The following is a 16,228-nucleotide window of genomic DNA, read 5'->3' as shown; positions in this document are numbered from 1 at the left end:
TGGGGTGCTCATAGCTGTGGAAGCTGCAATGCTCACCCATAGCTACCAGCATCACACCCACCCTGCACAGAGAAGCTCCCATGCCCCCACAAGGAGGGGAGCAGCCCACCTTCGCCTTCCTCAGCAGCTGCTGGAACTCATGTTGTGGCAGCAGCCCATGGTTCTTGACGAAGGCTGGCACCTCCGGCGGCCGCTGCGTCTCGTAGTACACAGTGCCATGGATCTCCATGTACTTGTTGAGGATGGTCAGGAATTTCTCCTTGCCCTGCAGAAGGAAACAGCACCCCAATGCCAGTATTAAGGATACAGACTGCTGGATTGCAGCACACTGAGTGCAGGGGGTTTGCAAAACCAGGGCTATCGAGCTGGGATGTGGATGGGTGTGTGAAGGGATGTGAGGATGTAACAGCCTCACATCCCACCTAACAAGTCCCTAAGATGCTCTTACTTGGGTTTAATCCTCACGCCTGTTTTATTACCTGGAAAATCAAGGGGGTTATCATTTTTCTTCTTTGGAGGCTTTTGCTCTCCAAAGCAGCCTTCCGTTTTAACAATTTCTCTATTGCTCTTTTCTTTTTTTATTATTTTGCTTGGAAGAACACAAAGGGGCAGTGCTTTGGATGCTGTATTTTCAGTTTATTCCTGCCCCAAAAGACCAGACTGGGAGGGAAGGGGGAGGTAAAAATGAGGAACCTGGGAGAGCTGTGCACGCTGCCTTAATGCCTCTCTGAGCACTGCATTTCTGCACTCAGCCACACATCCCAGACTTCTCTATGGCTATCAGCCAGATCTGCATACAGAGCAAAGAAGTCAACCAGCTCTCTCTGGTCAAGTAAGCTGCAGGGTGCCACTGTATGGTAGCACCCAACTGGGCACTGTTCTGGTGGTGATTCCCTAATGCAAAGGACTTGGGGAGATGACAATAAAACACTGCTGGTGGGGAGAACCAATCTTAAGTGAAACCCCAATGCACAGTGTGGGGAAACAGGTGTAATTCATGACTTCTGGCTAAAAGAGGCAAACGTTTGCAATGCTAAGGCAGGCAAATGTTCCTTTTAAGTCTCCTGAGTACCTCCCCATATCGAGCTAACCTAGATGGAGTGCAACCTGGCCTGCACATCTGGCAAGCAGAGCACAGGCAGGGAGGGCAGACCCTGTTCCCTGGGGGTGCTGAGGCCCCAAGAGGCAAACGCGAGGTTTTAATGCAAAGGGTGCAGCACCATACCTGCAGCTGGAGTATCACCATGGAGCACCAAGGGGAAAAAAGAGAGAAGAAAGAGTTAGCTGTTTCCTTTTATGCCCTGGAATGGCAACGTATGGATGAGAATGGGACCAGGACACGCTGGGAGCTCCGGCGCCCGCAGTCGCGCACCTTCCAGATGCTGGCCTCCTTCCCGTACACCACTGCCATGCTGCTCACTTTGCTGGATTTGATGCGCTGCCGCTCGGTCTGGTTGAGCTCCTCCGACACGAAGCCCATGAAGGAATTGTCCGGGGTGTGCGCTGCGGACACCAAGAACAGATGGACACAGCTGGGACCGCGGCTCCAGAGCTTGGAGGAGAAGCGATGTGAAACACCGGCAAAGTGCCTGAGCCCCCGTGACGGCCCCGCTGCGTCCCTATGGCAGTGCTTACGGAACATGGTCATGAACTGGGAGGGGTGCAGGTTCCAGTAGCCCCAGTTGGTGCGGAAGCCGCGCAGCGTGGCGTATTCCTCATGGTTGTAGGCTGGCTCCGTCCCAAAGGTATCGATGACACGAACACGGCACCTGGGACAGGAGACAGAACCCCATCACCTCCCCGTGCCCTAAATGAGCGGTTTCCCATTGCTGGGCTTTTGTCCCCCTGGTGGTTTCCACAACAACGCATCTCCTGAAGACTTGCTAATGCTTTTCCCAATATCCCAGGACTGCTGAGGCAGGCATTACCAGCACGAGAGCAAGGAGAAAAGGGGAACATCAAACCAGAGAGGGAAAAAAAAAAACAACAAAACAACAAGCTGAATGCGAGAGCAAATGCATTTATAATAAAAGCAATAACATCGCCTGTCATTTTTCTCTCTAATAAAATTGTGCAGGATAGTGGAGGAGATGGGAGAAAACATAATAAATAGCAGGACTATCAGCACTAAATTAAATTGCATATTCTCCTGGCTGCTGATATAGCAGGGGATGCTGACATTTGTCACGGTGCTGAAGGAGCCGGCGCCGGGGCTCTGCCTCTTGCAGGCATCAAAGGCTCCCACTGCCACAGTAGGGTGGCAACCTCTGCTCACCTGTTGTCCTTTGAGGTCATTGAGATCTGCCTTTGCTTGCTAATTAAGGAAAAGTAGAGCATGAGAAAGAAGTGGTGTTCTCACCTGTATTTCTTAAAGGAGAGCCCCATGTGCTGCTTCATCTGCTGGAGGCCGTGGTAGTCAGTGTAGATCAGGTCAAAAGGCAAAGGGTTCGTCAAGGGGCAGTTTCCCCGTCCTGGAGGCACCCCTAAGTTGCTGGAGGGAAGCAGGAGGCACCGATCAGCTCTGAAGAACACGTGCTCACATCCCTGATGGGTGCCTGGGAGGGGTCATCTGGCAGCCCCATGGCATCCGTGTTGTCTTTGTTCCTTGGGAGACACAGGGACAGCCTCGCCCCAAATATCTGCCCACAGGCAGAGCTCCCACATGGGCTGGGGTTCCTCTTCTGGTGCTTGGGGGGCACGGAGAACAGCTCTCCGTTCCATCTGCCCACGGAAGTTGAGCATATTTACTCATATTTCTGACTTTGTCCCAGAGAAACTGGGCACCCCAGGTTGGATGGGCCATGGGCAGCCTGACCCGGTGCCTGATTGAGTGGTTGGCAGCCATGTCCATGGCACAAGGGCTGGATGATCTTTGAGGTCCCTTCCAACTCAAGCCATTTTGTGTTTCTATGATGATTCTGTGATTTTGCCCCATTAATGACATAACATAATAAAGCCAGGACAGTCAGACTTCGGGCCTTTGCCTAGGATTCTCAGTCAGCCCCTTCAAATAACCTTTCTCAGCCCCTTTTCTCTTCTGCAGCGGATAAAATGCATTATGAAAATCCAGATAAACCGGATTGACCACAATCTCTTTATCAAGATCATCAGTTACCTTGCCCCAACACGCAGTGTGATTAATCTGGCATGATGCACGGCTGGTAAACCAGCAGCATGCCTCCTTCCCTTTTCAATTACCTCTGTGAACTGATGGATCGCTCTCCCCAAAGCTGTTCCATTAAGTGTACTACTGATGTCAGCCCGACAGCCCATCTGCTTGTCTGGACCACATTTCCTTCTCAGAAAAGAAAAAATGTGACACCTTCCAACTCCAGCAGGTTTCTCAAAGATCCTTGCTACATGTACTTGTGATTTCAGCGCAGCAGTTTGCTCAGAAATACAAATGGTCCATCCCTCAGTTTCAATATTCCTGCTAGATTTCAGTTTCCCTTCTAGATGTGAACTCCTCAATTATTTCACAAGAGCAGCATAGAGAACCGAAGTTGTTGGCCCCAAGATGTTGGGGAACCTGTTACTGGAACAGGTTGCCCAAGGAGGCTGTGGATGCCCCATCCCTGGAGGCATTCAAGGCCAGGCTGGATGTGGCTCTGGGCAGCCTGGTCTGGTGGTTGGCAACCCTGCACATAGCAGGGGGTTGGAACTAGATGATAACTGTGGTCCTTTTCAACCCAGGCCATTCTGTGTTGGCCCCAGGAAGCTGGCCCCATTTGGTGTGGGTAGGCTCTACCCATTCATCCTTGTAGGTATTTCCTCATTTCTTAGGAATAAAAGATGGGTTGGTGCAATGGGAAATCCATCCTCCAGCCCCATCCCAGCCTGGGACCAGCAGACCAAGGGTGTCCTCAAGCCCCCAGGAGTGACCCTGACTCCAGAACAAGCCATCATGGAACGACACCATGGAACCAAAGCCAGGGTGAGCACAGATTTTCAATTTAAGGCAAAGAGCTGTGTCTGCAGCCGGTTCAGTGCTCCTGTCACAAGGAATATCAGCACCAGCTCTGGGCAGAGCGGCCGGGTCAGCCGCAGGGGAAACAAGCTGCAATTTTATCACTTTTATGGGCAATTTTACATGACACAGCAGATTGAGGAGATGGCAGGAATAGAAAGGCTCTCACCTCCGAGAACTACCTCAATGAGATAAACAGGGCAGCGAGGAGACCCAGCCCTCTGGGGGACCCAGCCCAATGGTAGCAAGTAGGAGAAGAGGAATTTTTAAGCCACTGAAGATGCCCAGGATGTTACAGAGATACAATAACAAACTCCACATTTGCTCACATACACTCCGTTTTTTCCCTCAGGCACCAGCAATGTGCTCAGTCCCACCACCTGCCAGCTCTCCCCAGCTTGCAGCATCCCTCGTGCTCCCAGCATCGAGTCAGTGTTTTTCCAGCAAAGCTTCTCTCTGTCCTGTTTACTTATCCTTCCTAAACACTTTTTAACCGCTGATTTTAATATTCTAATCATGCAAATCCGGTTTGCAGCTCCTGGGCAGTGGGATTTTTTCCCCTTTCCTCCTTATTTAAACATCCTTTATTCAAGCTTTCATCATTTGCCAGTTAAGCCAACTAATTTTCTCCTAAGCCCAATTTCACTCATGGTTGGAGTGAGATTTCCATGATTTTCCCCACACCGTGTCCTATTAACGACGTTTGAAATTACGCAAATAGAACTGATGAGCACAAATGCTCCTTTCTCAGTGAGCATTTCTGAGAAATGCTCGACCCCAGCACTACACCTGGAGGCAGCCCCCCCAGTGGGACCTGCCTGCAGTGCTGCCCACATCTCTTTCCTGCAGCCCAGCTCCCCCCACTCAGCTCCCCCCGGTGCTGGCAGATGCGAGCCCAGCTCCTCTCTGTCAGCTGCTTCCACCAGCTGTGCCCACTCCAGAATAAATCTAGAGCAGCTTCTTGTCCTGCTATTTTCCCCTTGTAAATACTTGAATCAACCAAGGGGATGCATTCCCTTCCTGAGTGTGGGGCAGGCTCTCTGAATTCAGATGATTGCAGGCTTATCTTTACATCCCATTGACCTATTTTCAAATTAACCCAAACTTTTCTTCCAGGATGGGAGGGAATCGCCTTATCTTGTGCCTGGGGAGGTTCAGGTTAGGAAAAACTTCTCTGAAAAAGTGGTGATGCATTGGCTGCCCATGGCGGTGGGGGAATCATCATCCCTGGATGTGTTCAAGAACCACGGAGATGTGGCACTGGGGGATGTGGTCAGTGGGCGCAGTGGGGTTGGATTGGTAGTTGGATTGGATGATATTCTTGGTCTTTCCAACCTTAATGACTCTATGACTCAAAATTCAACAATACCCAGCTGAATCCCACAGTGGTTAATAAGGTTATCATAACCTCTCCATGATGAAAGCAGAACTTTCTGCAGTGGCACCAAAGCCAGCCAGCGAGTCCTCATTTGGCTACAAAATAAACATATTTCACGAAGGAGTGCAATTTAACAGCTCAGTAATTCGTGCTAATTTATGCACCCTCCTCTCCTACAGGATGAAGACCTCAGAGGTGGTGGAAATCCCTCCCCATCGCTCTCACCCTCATCCCCACTCCTTGCCTGGCACATCTCCAAGCCACCCCTTGTTGCTGCTGGAATTAAAGGGGGTTAACTGGAGTCGATTGAAGTTAACTGGAATTGACTGGACTTGACTTCCTGGATGGGAGAGACTGGAGGGAGCCAGGAAGGGATCTGAGCAGAGCTGAGCCCCAAAGATACACTGAGGATGCAATGACAAGCTAAATGAACCTGCATTTGGAAACACGCTGCCACTGAGAATGGCTCTTTCTAGTTGGAAATACAGCAATGAACAAAGAACCTTCCTAGAAAAGATGAAGAACTGCCTGGGATGGGGAGCAGCAGGAGCTCTGGTGCTGGCAGAGCCTGGGCAGAGCCTACTGCCTCTTGCTACCTCAGCTCAACCACGGTACCCACAGTCAGGGCCACTGCTGGCCGTCTGTGTGATGCCAGCACTGCGTCTGCCAACTGCAGAGGGATGGTGATGCCTGCAGCCTGGGCTTTCACACGAACAGATGCAAGACAGAAAGATGGCTTTTATCTGCCAGAACATAATTAGAAATGCCTTCAGCTGGACACCGCCTTTCCATTCGAATGGCCCTTTTTGCAGCCTGAGTACACCTCAGCGGCGGTGGAAAGCGCAGGAAAATAGCAGCTCTAATTATGTGTATGGCAGGCAGTGAGGTGGGAGCTGCAGCTTCGGCTGTGGGATGTGGTTCTGGGGCTGTGCAAAGCCTCGTGCCATGCTGTGCCCCACATGGGATGCCCCTTGCCTCCACCCCAGGGCCGGCAGCACGGAACGAGCACATGCCTAGAATTAAGTGCCTTGCCAAGGCCCGTATTATGAGCCCAGGACTTGACACCAGAGCAATTAAGCTCCGAGAGCACTTCGTAAAGCACTGACCCCACGAGGCATCAAATCCCGTTTTCTTCGACTTTCTGTCCTGCCTTATGAGCAGTTAATTTCAAGGGGGCAATTTCAAAAGCACCTTTCAGCGCCTCTGAGATCGATGCTCCCCATCACTCCCATTCTCCTCCCCAGCAATCCCTACATGCAGCTGGTGATGCTGACATGATGACAGCCACCGGTGCCCATCATCACATCACATCCCATCACCAGCTGCATTTAGAATGGGGCAGGAGCCCACCGTGCCATGTCTGCAGGGGGGCTGGGGAGGAAGAGGCACAGCTCTCTGCACCCATAGGCTCACAGCACAGCGGTGCAGCCTGGTGCTGGCTCATTGGGAGCCAGGGCACAGCCGTGTTCCAGCACAGCTAACGAGTGCCCAGCAATTTCTCATGCCCATTACTGGGTAATCTCATGTGTTGCCTCTTGCCTCACATCAGGAGGTAACAAATCAGCTAAGAAATTCACAGAAGAGGACAAACACCTGCACGTTGTTCAGCAGCTCTGGTAGGTCACAGCAGTGTCATTCACAGGTCTCGAGTGAGTGGCTAAAAGCTGAAGCAGGAGATGTTGTGTGTCCGTAATTGAGCTCTTTGGGAAGTGCTGAGCTACAGGATCTGCCCAACCAGGACAGACAGACAGAGAGTGCAACAGGAACAAAGGGGTTAAAGGATGTGATGGGGACATGCAGCACACTGCCCATCGGGGAGGGGAGCAATGCAAACTGGTTTGGGACAGTGCATTCACCTTCAGAAACAGCCCTCCAACTGCTGCCTTCCTGCACAGGAACTTCCTCCTGCCTGCCTGATCCTCAGCACTACAGGCCCAATCCTGACCACTGCCTCCAAGCACTGCTGCATTGCAATCAATACACACACTAGTAATGAACAGCTGCTCGTAGGTAACTATTGGCTGAAGCACGCGCACGCAAACCTTTTAGCAATCCCTTGCCAATGATCAATACGTGTATAAAAATCAGCTCAGAAATGCAAAGAGACAAACCAGGAGAGAGGTTATTTCATGCTGAATAATTCACGGGTACCCATGCAAGGCTGTGCTGGGCAGGAGCATTTACAGCTCCGAGCTGCAAAGAGAGCAGGGGTTACCAAAGAGAAATGCATAAAATGCAGAGTCAACACTTCACATTTATGGAGCAGAGCATCTCCAAACCAGACTGCTGGCTGCAAGTTGAGCTGCTGGTTGCATCCCAGGCTCTCTGCACACCCGCAGCAGCAAAGCCCCCGTTGGGCTTTGGCTAAGCATACGAGATTAATGGTAGCACAGCTCGTTATTAACCACGCTTGTTCAGCTAAGTCTCCTGCTTGCTCCTGTGGTGTAAGGGCTTATCTCTGCTCTGCTCTGAGCCACACTGCCCCACAGCAGGGATGTTTCTGAAAGGTCAGCAATAAAGAGACAGATGCACCAACTCTGCTCAGCACCCCACAAAGGGACCCCTGCATCCAACAGAGGGACAGGACTTCCTCCAGACCCAGACGAGACCAGGAGCCCCATCCTAGGGCAATGCAGGGGCTCCTTCCCCTCATTAAACCACCACCATGAGGCTCTCCATCAAAAAACACAAACGAGAACCACACAACAACAAGGACACCCTGCCAGCCATTAACTTCACCCATCCTCGGGCACAGGGACATTATTCAGTGTGTCAGTCCAACCCAGCACGGGGCACAGCATGGAGATGGCTGCAATGCATTCCTGCGCCTTTCTGAGAAGCTGCACGAGGACCAGGATTATAATTTTTTTTAGTTAATTAGTCAGGAGCTAGTTCTGTTCATTAATTCTGAATGCTGCAAGGGCTGGGTTGGATTTTTTCATTTTGTTTTTTTTTCTTTCTCTCCAAGATCGCTGTTTATTTTTCTCACTCCCTTTCCAGCACGGCTCATTATGCAGCAGAGCTGGCTTAAGCATCACCCAAAATCTTGGCGGCCCACAGGACAACACAGGGCTGTTCTCCATTCACAACCCGCCCCCTCCAGCATTTTCACTGGCACTTGCCCTGCAGCTCACATCCCCGGCAGCAGCTGAGGAGAGCTTTGTGATACCATTGGCACCACCAGCCCGGTCATAACTCAGCATGCAGCAGAGCCCAGGTGTCTCATACACAGTTAGCATCTCCTTTTTACCTTTTCTGCTGAATATTCGTCTCTCTTGGAGCCCACACAAGTGCTTTGAGTGGCTGGGTGCAGCCATCTGCTTGCACTTGCTCTGCATTTCCATATGCCACACTGCAGAAGTGTCCCAGCAGTGGCCAATTCCCACCCAGGTCACTCTGCAGCCACCACCCTGCAAGGGATGGGGGTTATTTCTGGCAGCCTTACTCAGCCACTCAGCAGGAAGGGTGGGAGGGGAGGAAGGAAGGAAAGAGCACAGCCACTGCTCACACAACACCGGGGGAGAGTTGGGGGCTGAGCACCCCCTATGGCACTGAAGCATAGGACAGCTGTGTCATGGGGCCACGTGTACCTGCAGAGAGCATCACAGGGGAGCAGGGGACACAGGGGATGCTGTGTGCTGCAAGCGATGCATCAGTAATGCTCAGATCTAGCACCATGACTACAGGGCAAAGCCTTGCCCTAACAACCTGCACCATGCCTTGGTTTCATAGAATCCCAGAGTTGGAAGGGACCCACGGCACCAACCTCTGCAGCTCCTTCAGTGAGACTGTCACCTTCAGGCTGTGTCCCAGCAGGAAAAGGGCAGCCAGGATGTCGGCCCACTGCACCATCTCGCCCAGGGGCCCCCCTTTCAGCACCCGTGGACTGAAGACGTCCCCTGACTCCTCGGTCAGGAAGCCGATGTGAATCAGGATCTGTAGAGAGAGGGACAACAAGCTGCTGACAGCCAAAAACGACTGCTGGTCCCTTTCCACTTCTGCAGGCTGAAATTACTCAGGGAAACCACTCAGGTGTAAGGACAAGCGGCCTATGTCCAATTAGCAGAGATCCAATATTCAGTGTCTAGCTCTATCTTCGGATATGGTCCGTTTTCCCCATGCACACTGGGATTTGTCCATGGATGCAGAGCACATCTCCCTGTAGAAAGGGGCCTAGAGGGCAGCAGGAAGATGCCTCCAGCATCTGAAAGGAGGAGACGTGCCACCCCATGCCCCACTCAGTGCCAGTACCAACCCAGGGATGGACACCTCCTGCTGACCAGGACCCAGCTCCAAAGTCCTGCCCAGCTCTTCAGCCATGGCCATGACCACCCCACTGATAACGCAGCTCGAACCCCACAGATCTGCTGCTCTCACTTCCCCATGTCCTCATCCCCACATCAACCCCGCCACGCAATTGGCTCCTACATGTTTTTGGTCCCCCTGCCGTCCCTTCAGCTTCTGCTCGAGGCGTCGGGCTGCCCGCAGCCACTGCTGGGCCAGGTGCCGGATCCTCTTCTTCATGAAGCTGAGGGACTCCTTGCCCGTGCCCACCAGCTCCAGCAATGGGGCCAGGTCGCTGCGGAAAGCTGCCTGCAGGAATGGAGCACTGCTGATTGCTATCAGGCATCACAGAATCACATAACCATGAGATATCCCACATTGGAAGGCATCCATGAGGAGCACTGAGTCCAACAAAATGACCACCCAAAACTCAATCCTAACTCTGATAGCGGTGTCCAATGCTTCCAAAGTCCCAGCGGCTCAGGGAAATGCCTGCTGCCCTGAGGAGCTGCTCCATGCCCACCAGCCTCTAGTGCAGAAACTTCTCTTAACATCCAATCTGAGCACTTGTAATAAAATTGCAATTAGGGTCCATTAGAGAGGGGTGGTTTCACTTGGATGTTTTCCAAACTGGTGCCTCTTTGTGGCATCCCAGGTGGGAGAGGACCTGCATGTGGCATCAAGATGGGTGCTGGGGGTCTGCTGGCACCACTGCCTTGGGGGCACCACTGTCACAGCCCTGACCCCATTGTTATCCCATGGACCCTACCTGGGTGAGGGGCAGCGGTGGAGGGGACGGTGCGGCCGTCTGGTTCCTCCAGGGTAGGGGAGGGCAGAACCACTCAACTTCACTGAGGTAGATGAGGAAGGAGCACTCGGTGCCATCCACGCCAAAAAATGCATAGCAGGGGTCAGAAGTCCACCTGGCCCTCATCCACTGCAAAGGGACAAAGGAACACAAAGGGGGCTCATCCACACTCCCAGCTCACGCACCCACAGCTGTCCCTGAGGTGGTTCCGGGTGCAGAACAGCCGCTGATTGCAGCCCCCATTCATCACCCCCCGACCAGCCTGTAGTTAATTCAACAAATCTACTCAGAGACAGCTCGCTGTGCCCGCTATGTAAAATGCACCAATCACCCAGACAGGAGATCGAATTATAGCCTTCGACAATTAAATTACATTCCAAATTAACTCCAATTGTGGATAGAAAGCATGCCCAGCACTAGGGGAACGAGGAAGATCTCGTGCCCCAGTCCAGTGTTGCTTCAATATACCCTTCAGCATCCTTTCAGGTAGAATCAGCCCAGAGCCAGAAGCAGGAGGCTGGGAAGGAGGGGAGAGGGGAAATGTTTTTAATTAGCCCACGTAAACGTGCTCTCTGACAAAGAGATCACACTGAAGGCCAAACGGCAGGCTGTGTGCAGGTGTGGGGAGCATGCAGTGTCAGCCAGGACATTGCTTCAGAATGGAGGTCCTTGCCACCATAACGAGATGTGCTCCTGTGCCATGCTGAGATTATTCCCCAGGCACCAGCCGTGCCCCAGATATTTAAAGAAGATATGACAGCGCTTTCTCCTCACCGTGCTTCTGACATTAAACACAGAAAGTACGGGCAGGGAGAGGCAGCCTCACAGAGATGGTTCTGCTGCTGCCTGCAAAGCTGCGGGTACAGCCTCACACCTCCCCGTGGCCTCATGGCAATTGGGCATGTGGGGAGCTTCAACTCACCTCCACCTTCCCAGCGCAGTCGGGGTACTTGGGGTCCCTGGGCACCTCGCACTGGTCCCTCCTGCCATCCCCCACTGCAGAGAGACAAGGAAGGTAGCAGATGCCAACACAAGAAACGGATGGGGCTGGAAGTGCTGGACACCTGAGGACAACACTCACTTTTTGCATTCATGAGGCTATTCCGGAGAATCTGGTCTACTTTTATTGCAATGTCTGAGACGTTTTGAGCTATAGCTTGGATCCTCTCCATCAAACCGGCCGCTGGCTGCAACCTGGGAAGAAAGAAGAGAGACCCTACAAACATCCTGAAAATCCAGGCTGGATTGTAGGCTGCAGGCTTGTAGGCTGCAACACGGCAGTGCCTCGTTCAGCAGAGAGCTTTGAAGAGTTCTGACTTTAAAACAGCATAAAACAGTTTTTCTGCTATTTTTTGCAGCACGCTCATAAACAGCAATACATCTCTGCATTTTACATCGGGAACTGCTAAATATGCTGGCGAAATCTGTTTGCGTTATTTCAGACGTGCTATGCTTGAAAATCCTCCGCTGTGATTATTGGCCTTGCAGCGCACGCAGGAAGGCACGGGGAGTTAAAAAAGGAGAAAGAACCAAAAATTGAGCAAAAGGATGACACAAATAGCAACAGGCAAAGAAAGCCCTGAGAATCACGAACAACGATGCACGGATGGCCTGAAGTCCAATCCCACCGACAACGAGCAGACCTCCAGACCCAACGGTGAGGACTATGGGGCAAGGGGAGGTGACAGAGACAGGGAGACCGGCAGCAGAGCCCAAGCTGGCACTGAGCTCCATGTCGTGGCCCCATAGAGCTCCTGGGCACCATCCCAATGTGGTCAAAGACCCAACCCCACTGGCTCGAATGGCTGCACATGACAGCTATTGAACCACCGCTCGCAATCAATCCCAGCTATGTAAACAGCACCATTACCCTCCACACATCTCCTGGCACAGACAGAGCAGCACGAGTGACAGAGCACGGCAGAGATGCCTGGTGTCAATTAAAACCTGATGTCAGGTATAAAAAGGGCAGAGAATTCAATCCGTGAGCAGCGGTGCCGCACTCGACAGATTTCCACCTCCAATGCTCCAGTTGCCATTTCCACTGCAAACGACGCCTTGATGAGCGCCGTTATCACAGCAAATAATTTCCCCTTCTGCAGCGGCTGGGTCATGGATTTTTCTTGCTGCTGCTGAGATCATTATAATACAAGGAGATGTCATAAGCAGTGAGCAGGACCAAAAGGGCTACCTTGAATACCGCTGGCACAAAAATATGTGCTGATATCAGGCCCTTCCCTCTGAAGTTTTATGTTTGTTCTCCAGCAGATCACTGAAGCTGAAGGCTGCGATTTAAAGTACCTCTGTCCTCAAGGCTAAAAAAATCCTGGGTTTATGAACCGATACTGCTCCGGCTGTTGATTTAAGGTCTACTCTCCAGCAGCAAGCAGCCCACATTTTTCCTCCTGGCATGGTTTACAACCATCGATACTCAACCTGCATACCTCCACGGGGAACCACATATCTTAGGCTTTTAAGAAATAATAAATGCAGAGGACGCCATTGCCCCTAAGTAACTTTCAACCTTTTGCAGAGAAGAAAGCCCAGGTCTCCTGCCAGCTGCTGTAACAGGGAGAATCCTTGTGAGGCCCTGGTAAAACACAGGCACAGAAATGACCTGTGACAAGCTTAGCTTGTGAGCACAGCTTCAGTCTGAGGGAGCCCTGAAAGCTCCTAAATCCCTCTTTTCTGCAGGTCTTTATCCACCAGGAAGCAGCAGTCAGACCACTGTACATGTCTGTAGGGACAAAAAAAAAAAGGTTGGGATGGGCAGGATAGGAGCAAACTCAAGAATTAGTGAATTTAGAGTCAACAAGCCCAACCTTCTGCTCAAACAGGACAGGGACGTTGGGTGATGTAGCTGCTCCCCATGTTTCCCCAGCACTCACAGGAGTGCAAGAGGATGGGAACAGATACAACTTCTACCTCCACCTAGAAGCCATCCCAACCCCTGATAGGCTCTAAACCAGCTTGCAAACAGCCAAGAATTTGGTGAATCCCAAAGGCCCATGTCATTGCAGGAGAGTTGGACTAGATGAGCTCTAAAAGTCCCTTCCAACACAAATAATTCCATGAAAGGTTGAATGTCTCCATCCCATCCCCAAATGTGAGATTCTCCAAGGCTGAGAACTGGTAAATGCATTCATGTGAGATCAGGACTGTCCAAACCCAAGGCTTTCTCTGGGCTCATCCTCACAAACAGCCTGCATCCTGCTGGCTCCCAAGACTTATCCTGGCATTTATGTCAGCCTGCCTGGCTCCTGTATGATACAGCTGTTCCCTGAACACAAAGGCTTCAAGGCAGAGCCCTTTGATATTAAAAGGGTGTTTGATCACGGTGTGCAAGCAGCACTTCTAGTTCTCTTGAACAAGACATCCACGTTGCATTCATGTGCAGAACGTTCAAAGCACAGAAGCCTTACCTAATAGGAATTGAAACAACCTGGATCAAGAAAGGGAATATTTCCTTCCCTTCAGCTATTTTGGAGTTGAAATGTCCAGCACAGTTCTTGGCATCTTTCATATGTTAAAAGGAAGAAATAATCATAGAAAACACCCAAAACAGGGAGTTACACTCCATCTCCCACCCATCACATGCTTACCACTTTCAATACCCAAAGCAGCTTTCTCCAGCAAGGACTTTCATGCTTGGGGTGAAAGCTGCATTGAAAGCTGCACCAGTGCTACAGGGCTGCAGCTCGAGCAGGACATTTCATTGAATGCATTAATGAGACGACAAGGAGGTTAAGTAGAAGTTATATCAATTATCATTAAAGTGATTTGTCTCCTGAGCAGAGGACAAGGAAATAAGACAGTTAAAAGCAGAAGCTTAAACGCAAGAAGGTTTTCCTGGAGCTCATCAGAATCTGATGCCTTACTCCTAGTAACTGGAGAAGGACAAGGTGAGGGGCCCATGTGCTAAATGACAGCTAAGCAGGATGGAGAGATTGTTTGTCATCCGAAAACACCACAGCAAAGCACCAGCATGGTGAAACCCAGAGCTTGCCCCCAGCCATCCCCTTGCACAGAGCCCTTTCTCCTTGCTGCTTTTTGACTGTTCCTATAGCGACAATATAAATGCCACCAAAATACATGGGGACTATGCCAGCATTGAAACTATAGTAAATTGCTATAAGTTTTCTGGAACAAATTTTTCCCTGGGAACTTAAAACCATTTACTGCAGCAAATACTTTTACTCCTAACCATCAATATTGATTTCATCTTTATTATTTTCAGATTTATACTTCCCCGCGTTGATTACGATTCAGATCACGCTGTGGCTTACAATGCACTGTATACAGTATTCATCTCATTCCAAAAACTGCTATTAAGACGTATCTTTCCCCACAGGCGGATCATTTGCCACATAACGCAGCCAGAGGTTGAGTTTTCCTTTCCTTTTTCATACATTAATTTGCTCCCCTTCGCTTTGCCTTTTGCCCCCAACCCTGCCGCACTAATTCAGCCTCAGCCTGGTTATCTCTTCACAGAGCACCACGCTTTTATTGCCTTTTATAAAAAGCAGCATTAGGAAAAGACAGATCTCCTCCCGTTTGCGTGTCGTCTCCGTAATACAAACCCTGAGCATGTTTGTTTGCTCTTCTGACATTTCTTCCGATCGCTGTTGGAGAGGGCGACGCGCACGGAGAAGAGCAGATGTTTGGAAGGTAACACATCCACATCCCAGCACTCATGCAGAGCCCTTCACCAAAGGGCTGTGCTTGCTCATGATGATATTTGTGCTGCCATTTGCTGCTTTACAATCATAGGATCATTAAGGTTGGCACGGCCTAAGGCCATCCAGTCCAATCACCGACCTGTGGCCAATACTGCCCACTGCCCACACCCCTCAGTGCCACATCTCCATGGCTCCTGAGTGCCTCCAGGGATGGTGGGTGACTCCACCACCCCCCTGAGCAGCTGTGCTGCTGCATCATGATTTTACAGAGAATATTGAAAGATTTTGTTACCCAAAGACACGAAGCAGAACAGCAATCCTTTGCTCTCTGTGAATTCATACGGGGCAAACAACCTGGCAAATGCTTTTTGGGACAGGAGAGCTCCATGGGATCTTATTTGAACCAAATACTGGATGTTGCAGGAGCAGAGCTGAGCTACATCCAAGCAAACTGCAGAAAGGAAACCACGCGCGTGGCCAGCCCCAGCTGTCCAAATGACAGATCAAGTCATAAATACCGGGGCATTTTACACGCTGAAGTATTTCAATTTATTTTATTTTCCGTTTACAGCAGTTGATGTTGCTCACAAAAAATGCATTTAAAGGGCCAGACCCCGAGTGAGCTGCAGCCCTCGAGAAACCTCCGCCGTTTCAGCAATGAATTGCATGAAAATAAGATCTCTTGGCAAGAGAACAAGTCGCAGCCAGAATCACAGACCTGCCAGGAGCAGCTCACACCAACACATTGACCAGTTCCAGTATCACAGACCTGCAACTTGCACTGCTGCAACACAAGCAGAACTTGCCAGCAGTCAAAATTGTTGATTAAAATGTTCTAAGAATGCTGTAAGATGCTGAGAGATCCTTCCAAGCAGATTATGGGGCTGCAGTCACAAGCCCAAGCCTTGTTTTCTTAGAATCATAGAATCCCAGAATGGTTTGGGTCGGAAGAGACCTCAGTGACCATCCAGTCCCAACCCTCCTGCTGCAGGCAGGGCTGCCAACCTCTACATCAGGTACCACATCAGGTTTCCCAGAGCCCCATCCAACCTGGCCTTGGGCACCTCCAGGGATGGGGTACTGTGAGCAGAACAGAGCCCTAAGCACAGGCA

At 50.9% G+C, this 16,228-nt stretch overlaps 1 protein-coding gene across 1 annotated transcript in view; it reads right to left on the bottom strand.

The window, feature by feature from the left end:
* The window catches only part of MGAT5B (alpha-1,6-mannosylglycoprotein 6-beta-N-acetylglucosaminyltransferase B), a gene marked incomplete at both ends in the record, with an annotated part of 40,074 nt that overhangs the window by 6,789 nt on the left and 17,057 nt on the right, over window positions 1-16,228 (bottom strand). The window contains 9 exons of the mRNA XM_079544500.1: window positions 110-265; window positions 1,373-1,503; window positions 1,636-1,769; window positions 2,360-2,491; window positions 9,112-9,281; window positions 9,774-9,938; window positions 10,399-10,566; window positions 11,360-11,433; window positions 11,519-11,631. Of these exons, the coding sequence (XP_079400626.1) occupies window positions 110-265; window positions 1,373-1,503; window positions 1,636-1,769; window positions 2,360-2,491; window positions 9,112-9,281; window positions 9,774-9,938; window positions 10,399-10,566; window positions 11,360-11,433; window positions 11,519-11,631 (1,243 nt within the window). The remainder of the gene's footprint in view (window positions 1-109; window positions 266-1,372; window positions 1,504-1,635; window positions 1,770-2,359; window positions 2,492-9,111; window positions 9,282-9,773; window positions 9,939-10,398; window positions 10,567-11,359; window positions 11,434-11,518; window positions 11,632-16,228) is intronic.

The sequence above is a fragment of the Tetrao urogallus genome (genome assembly GCF_951394365.1).
Source record: "Tetrao urogallus genome assembly, chromosome: 18".
Classification (NCBI taxonomy): Eukaryota; Metazoa; Chordata; class Aves; order Galliformes; family Phasianidae; genus Tetrao; species Tetrao urogallus.
This window is presented reverse-complemented; position numbering and strand designations above follow the sequence as displayed.